Consider the following 7,955-nt stretch of genomic DNA (forward strand, 5'->3'; position numbering starts at 1 on the left):
GGGGCACAAAATTAAGCAATAAACTGTACACACTTGAATGCATGAGCGAACAGTGCTTCGTTTTAAAGGTACTGTAATATACATGATTTACCTTTTACAACCTGCCTATATTCCGTTGTAATTTATGGATAAAGCGTTGTAATATATTAATTGATATGACAAATTTGATCAAATATACAATGGTTGGGAACAATCAATGAAGCACATACGTGTGTGTGTGTGTGTGTGGGGGAGGGTCTGTCTCTAAGGCACCTTGAAATAGCGATAAAATAATCTTACACATTTGTATGAATTGATAAAAATGTAAAAACGCTTTCAAAATGGTTGTGATTTTATGTAAATTTTATACTATTCCGCCTGGAACTTTGGTCATATGAAAAGTAGTTTCAAGATAACGGTAAAGAAGAAACATTTTCCGTGGTGTGAAAAAGATGTTTAGATTGTACAAAGTTATTACCAAAAAATGGTGTTTATGCTATTGTTATGTACACGTGTAACCTACCGCGATAATATCCGTCTAATTTCCACATTTGCGATCCATTTTTGTTCACATATTGATATATAATCATCAATTAGTTATAAATCAGTGTGTGTTGCTTATGTACCAGTATTCATTATACGCATGAAGTCTAAATGAAATCTTATTTTCAACGATAATCAAAACATTCATGCATTTTAAGACATTTTGCTTCAGGTGGAAAGTAGGGAGATAATATCTTTTACATTATTAGTTTAGATTTCTGGTCTTAAAGATTATGCTATATTTTTTATTTTAAGTTAGAGGTTTAAGGACGCGGTAATGATCTTCGTTTCGCAAAACACTGAAATATCCATTAGGAATTTATTATTTTTTCTTTTACTGCTTCTTCATTATATATCTTTCTTCTCTTCAAAATCCAGATTGCGCATATGCTGTTTTTCTATCAGTTTAGAACCATTTAAGAGCCTGTCCGTGCAATGGACTCTTGTGGTCACCGCATATAATAAGAATTTATTGCACAAGGCAAATAATTCATGTAACAGTCGTCTTAAAATTAAAAGTGACTGTGAAAGAGACTCTTGAAGAATTATTGCGTCACGAATGGGGATGTCGCTTTCCCACGTGCGATGCTGGCAAGGGTATAAATGACTGAACTACAGGGAGATCGTCACTCTAGCAAACACTACCAGTCCGAAGACCGAAAATGAAGCTTATCATCGTTTTGGCGTCCTTCCTGAGCCTGACATCGGGTATGTACCTACACTTTAAAATATAAACACACTATACATACTCGCTATATTTCTTCCCTACCTTATATAGACGTAGATTTACTCAGATTTTGATTGATCTGCTTCTGACTGTAAGATAGGATGCAAGTAGTATTATACAGCCTGGCTTTCGAATTCATACTGAAAAAGTACTCCCGAAAATCAACCTAGAGAAATTCCAACATATTCAAATTTCATGAACACTGTCCCAGTTTCCAATGTCAGGAATATCACAAATGTCGTCTGCAATAATTTATTTCAGATATATTTTTAAAACGGACTATATTAGTCGAACACCAAATCGATGACTGTCAGTTATTTTCCTGTTTGCCAGTAGTGTCATTGTGTGAAACAAAAATTGTTGTTAAATGACTTTGACTCTTTAGAATAAGTCTCCTCATTTGCTCGATTTACATGTACCTGTATTTAAAACTATATGTGTGGCATTTCTGAAATAATTTAAAACTGATGTTCATGCCTTATTAACTGAACGAAAATTAAAAACCACAACAATGGACGAAATGCGTTTAGCTTAGTATGTGCGCTAGTTCTTACATTTTTTTCAGTTTTATATTTAAGACACAAATTTGTGCCTTTGAATCAGCAAAGCTCCTTCCCACTACAATTATCATTATTACAGCTTATTCTCTGGAAAGAATTATCGGTGGAACTACCGCGGTGGAAAATGCTCATCCCCACCAGGTTTCTCTGAAGTCAACATCCCACTTCTGCGGAGGCTCACTGATTGATCCACAATGGGTTCTGACTGCTGCCCACTGTGTCGATGGAGCGTAAGTTGCCGGAAAGTTTCTCATTCATTTTAATTTATGATATGAAATTCTTACGCTTGAGTCTGATTTATACTTGACTTAACTGGTCTCGTATTGTCATATGACTGACCTGGCTCCTTATTATCAGCTGACTTATCTGGCCCCGTACTGTCAGACGACTAACATGGCCCCGTAATGGCGGCCCCCATATCGTCGACAGTGTTTGAGAAGAGAATTCGAGGTAAAGCTCAAAGTCCAAAAACATTTAGTCTGTAACTTTGATTAGCGGTACGAATAAATCTCTTGGTCTTCTTGACTTTATTGTCTCTACTAACCTGCCAAATATTAATTCGGTAGGGATACATAAAGTATAAAATCTGGTCTTTGTTTCTCTGATATCATGTCAAATATAAATTAAGTTATACATGAAGTATAAAATCTTTGATTCCTACCTTCTCATTCTCAGTATAAAAGGTAGATATACACGAAGTATAAATTTTGAAAGTTGGTATCACTGTTATCATGCTAAATATCAGCTAGGTAGGTATACATGAAATATATACTTTGACCATTGGTTTGTCTACTATCATGTCAGATATTAATTAGGTAGGCATACATGAAGTGTCACAGCCAATGCCAAAAATCAATTAATTATGTCCATGAAGTATAAAATCTGATCTTTTGATTTTCAACTATCATGTCAAATATCAGTTTGGTATACATGGAATATAAAATCTGATTTCAAGATTCTGAGCTTTAGCCTCTCATCTCGAGAGTACGGGCTTAGCACTTAACCAACCAAAGGATGTATAACACGAAGCGTATCATATTCTACACTTAATCAACCAAAGGATGTATAACACGAAACGTATCATATTCAGCACTTAACCAACAAAAGCATGTATAACACGAAACGAATCATATTCAACACTTAACCAACCAAAGGATGTATAACACGAAATGTATAATACTTCAACATTATTTTGAAGGCAGAAAAACACTTTGATGTGTTTCGCATATGGACGAATTGTCTTTAACAGTTTCTTTCAAACGGCAGTAAAGTTATATGTAGGGTTTTTTGTTTTTGTTTTTATTTCTGTTTTTGCTTTTCTTGGACATCAAAATACAAGTATGTAGTTTTATATCAAATATGATCGAATGCGAATTATGTTCTGAATAAATTTAAATTTGTTATCAATAAATTCCGATTGATACGGAGACTAATACTTGTTGAAAATTCATGGTACACGCATACAGCTTAGCATGGATTGAAATGTGCACATTGATTTAAAAGTAAATAGGACTACTTAATAATAAGAAAAAAAATCTTAATCCTCTTGTTTTTGCAGCACGACAAGTAGTTTCAGAGTCGTCGTAGGAGAACACCTGAGAAATTCCAAGGACAAATACGATGAAGAAATAGCTGTGTCCCAAATAATAATGGTCAGTATTAATTGTCAGATATTAGGTTTTCCAATTATCGTTACATGTAACCAATTATACAAGTTAGAATCATCACCTTTCTATCAGGGTCTTACCTGTAAACAGCGCAGACCCTTATTTACCAACAGATTAATCAGCCGGTAGATAAGTTCCTTCGTATATCGGAAACAGCGGTAGATTTGTTGATCGAGTGACGGACCCGTAATAAAATAAACACGTGTTAACTCCTTTGGTATTGCCTTGTGAAATTTGTCATTTCCTGAACATGAGATGAAGAATATAAACACCCCCTTAGAAAAAAAAAAAAACTTCAATGGCTCTGTGTAAAATTCCAATTACTTTCATATATATATGAAAGACGAACTGTAAAAGAAGAAAAAAAAAACCTTTTTCGTTCTAATTAAAATTTGAAATTTGTTATAACCTAGTAGTTTCAAAACGTCAACCCAGAATATCTAGCATTAACTATCCGTGATAAAATGAAACAAACTAGAACCCTTTTAATGATACGTTATGGATCTGTTTCAAACATTTTTTGTCATTTTGTTTACCTTAGCATGAACGTTACAATGATGGAAGCGGGACGTTCGCTAATGATGTTGCAGTGGTCAAACTTGCAAAACCAGCAACTCTCAGCCCAGGTGTTCAGCCAATCACCCTCGCCAGTGGAACACGTGACTTTGCCGGAATGAGATGCATCATCAGTGGCTGGGGAAGAACTAGTAATTTTAATTTGCTTGAGAAATACAAATCGAAACCACAAAATTTGAAGAATTTCAAGATTAAAGTCTCACGATTATTTTCTATGAAAAGTAACTCTGTGCACTATATATTGTTAATGACAGCAAAATTTTAAATAAGTATATGCTTTCATCTTTCCTTAAGAAACCGAATGCAAGTATAGCTTTATGGTGCGAATCTATAGGGGAGACAGAGAATGCTGAATGAATAAACCTGGAAGGAATAATTGGTGTATTCACCAGTGACAGCACCTCAGTTCCTATAAACGTACTATTTATTGTTACTATTTACTAATCCTATTTATTGTAATCTATAGAAACTGGACCACAAAATGATTCAAAATCATGTTCGTTAAGATCAACACGTATTGTATTTTAGTAGCATTGTGAAATACGCTGTTTGAATTAATCCCGTCACTACCACGAATGCCGTCAAGATACAGTGGGTGAGCGCGTTGTTGCAAAAAAAATGTCCTTTCTCTTTGAAATAATTTATTCTGCATATGCGTATGTTGATATATAGTTACAACGGATGTCTGGTGTTCCAGGTGCTAGCCAAACTCTGCCAAATGCTCTGCAAGAAGTGCAGATTAATGTGCTATCAAACACCGATTGCCAGAACCGATGGAGGACCGTTTCTGGAGCTATAATAACCAATGCTCATGTCTGTTTATTTGATGATTATGCCCCAAGTACCGCTTCATGTAACGTAAGTATAGCACGTGTAATGTCCCACACACTAAATTTTAGTTTGTGATATTTTAACACGTGCACACAAGAGGGACAGAGGGAGGAATGCTTCTCCATTATAATGTGTGTCAAATTAATTATTAGCACTAATGAGGGAAATGATATTGAATACCTTCGATACCTTTCCATACTGTTTGTTCCCTCATTGGACTGATTGTATAGATTTAAGAAGGTAACAAGAAAATTACATGACTGTGAGTAATCAATCAACAAATCTATTCAACATTACTTATGTGACATTCGCAATATTACATACCAGTTTGTTTTCGGCATTATGTTACAATATATGGGTCTGATATGTCGAATGATTAGGAGAAATATCAATCAGTATTGGATCTAATATAATTACAACTGTTTCTATATATTGAGGAAAAGAGTTGAGTAAACCATAAATTTATATTCAATTTCTTATTCGCATGCCAACATTTTCCTCTGTAAAAAAAGAATTGAAATATGTCTAATTGGGTTGGTAACCAGTTACACTTTCGATCCTGTAAAGAAAGGCTCATCAATAACAACGTTATTGAGAGACAAAAAGTATTATAGCAAAACCAGACTTAGCTTTACATATCTTTCGATATCGATATCAGAGTCAAAAAGAAATAGTTACTAACAACCATTTTTCCTCTCACAGGGTGACAGCGGTGGCCCATTGGTCTGTGATGGCGTGCTTGCCGGTGTGACATCATGGGGAATCAGCGGATGTGGAACAAGTGGTACAAAGTACCCCAGTGTCTACGCCAGAGTCAGTACTTTTGAATCCTGGATCAAGAGCAAGATCAACACTCTGTAAACAGGGTATCTCTTGGATTCGGCATGTCGACATTTTGGCTAAATTAAAAGCCAAATAAATATAGTTTCAAATGAGAACCCATCTGTGTCTTTATTTATGTGTTTCAAAGCATGATTGCCTCATGCCTTTCGTGTCAAATGTCTAATATTCTGCGTACATACATTCTTATTTTACGTGTTTAGGCTCGAATAAACAGTAACACAAGAAGAGTGAAAACAACTTGCCTTTGAAAATTTAATAAATTATTTTTCCCTGGTAAAATTACTGAAAAATTGAAAAACAAAATAAGAACTTCCGGTTTCAGAATATCAAATCCAAAAATAATCCAAAAATAATCCACGAATTAAATTTTAGAAGTCCTAATAATAAACTGTTCTAATGAATTCAAATAATCTGAAGAAAAATTAACATATAACTCGAAAACTGGCTACAACAGAAGAAAACGACTTGACATCAAATGTTTTTAAGCTCAGACTGTGAAACATCACTTTAAACATCGTTATTTAAACTAAGTAATGTGTAATTTTGGAAATGCCTAATTACGAAATAGAGGATCACGTTGTCAAGTTTACATATAAAAAATCACGTAGCCCCAGTATGACCTTGATAAAAACGAATAATTTTACTCCGAGAAAAAAAATTGTTTACTTCAATAAAACTATTTACAAGCCTAGAGTCAGGTATTCAATACAGCTTCAATGTCAACCTTATTATTCACACAATAAAAATAAATAGAAAAGAACTTGTTCACGTGGCTGTTACTAATTTTGGATTACGGTCGGGAGCTAGGTCAGCTTTAAGTGTTTACCAAATAAACTGTCACGGTCAAACTAATTTCCGAAAAAAATTCCAAATCACGTAGACAAGATTATATTATAGTAGCATGTAATAGAATAAGAAAATTTTAAAGCTGACAAACAAACAATACAATTAAAATAAATATAAATTAAACCAAATATACATAACAACATACATACCTTGCGTACGCAGTTCTCACCAACGTTCATTTCCTTTATTTCGTTGAATCTTTCGACTCGTTCTTTCACAGAATTTCTTATTAGCTGCTGGATTTATAGTTTTATTTTAGAACCTAGCTTGTATTTTTAGCAGTATTCTGCCCTATTTCAAAGATATCCGATGACTTCTTTCAAAGACATTGTTAGTACCAACAATGTTACCCATTTTGGCCAATGTATCTGTTAGTACCAGTAACACTTCTTAGTTGAGAATGCAAAATCGATAGCTTTTAGCCTTCACTAATTGACCTTACGCGAGATGATAGATCGCTCCGCCTGCCAATTCACGTGTCACAACCACCTTTTAACCTCCGACAAACATGTAGTATTTGGCAAAGAAATATGTTTCAGTTTAAGTGACAGGTTTATTACAAATTATGTAAATGCATGCTTAATATCTGGGACGATAATTATCTGAAACCATTGCTTTATTTCTTTATTATAACATTTTTGTATCTCCACCCCTCCTTCAGACGAGAAAAGAGAGAGTCACTCAAATGTCGTAAAAATCGAGAGGACAAATCAATATATTTGGGATAAGCCAATATTAAAGTGCACGCTTTCAAACTATAAAACAATGCAGTCGAGGGTTCAATGCTTACGAATAAAATATACAGCAAAGCCCGAAAGTTAGGTGGTTCTCCACATATATTCTAGAAACGTTTATTTTCACATATATCATTCAATTTCAATTTCTGTTGTTTTTTTTTTTTCTTCAAGCCATCGACAGGACAAGCTTTTCTATATACTCGTATGCAAACAAACATATTGTGATCACCATAAATTGTTTCCGTATTCAGCTGATCACTCCGCATTCAGCTGATCGACCACAAGAAAATCTTTATCTATCGAAGTTTTGTCGATGTTTCCGGAAAGGAATAGACGATCTGGATATCGACTGTCCAAACTGCAAGGCTTCCACTGACTTCTTTTCATCCGTATCGATCGAGAAATCAACAAATAATTGCAAAAGTTTTAAATACTAATCTTAATCAATTCATTATTGCCACAAGCGGCTTGTCGGAGGAAATAGGCAAATGAAAGCAATGTCTGGAGGTGTGTCTAATTTACGCTCGCTGATTGGTTAATTGATCAGCATGATTGACACGTGGCGATAGGTCAATTAAGCAAGAAGCACAAGAACTATAATGACCGCACAGGGACGTATGCTAGTGACGTAGGGCTGTTAAAACTG

At 34.6% G+C, this 7,955-nt stretch overlaps 1 protein-coding gene across 1 annotated transcript; it reads left to right on the forward strand.

Moving 5' to 3' along the window:
* The first annotated feature begins 1,140 nt into the window (after positions 1-1,140).
* Positions 1,141-5,821, forward strand: LOC149796325 (trypsin-2-like). The gene is made up of 6 exons (XM_089960980.1): positions 1,141-1,230; positions 1,889-2,039; positions 3,368-3,461; positions 4,018-4,183; positions 4,750-4,910; positions 5,586-5,821. Exons 1-6 carry the CDS (start codon positions 1,185-1,187, stop codon positions 5,742-5,744), a joined length of 777 nt encoding a protein of 258 aa, XP_089817106.1. The 5' UTR covers positions 1,141-1,184; the 3' UTR covers positions 5,745-5,821.
* Positions 5,822-7,955: the final 2,134 nt, after the last annotated feature.

This window comes from Sinohyriopsis cumingii, chromosome 6 (assembly GCF_028554795.1).
Source record: "Sinohyriopsis cumingii isolate HCF-2022 chromosome 6, ASM2855479v2, whole genome shotgun sequence".
In the NCBI taxonomy this organism is placed as follows: domain Eukaryota; kingdom Metazoa; phylum Mollusca; class Bivalvia; order Unionida; family Unionidae; genus Sinohyriopsis; species Sinohyriopsis cumingii.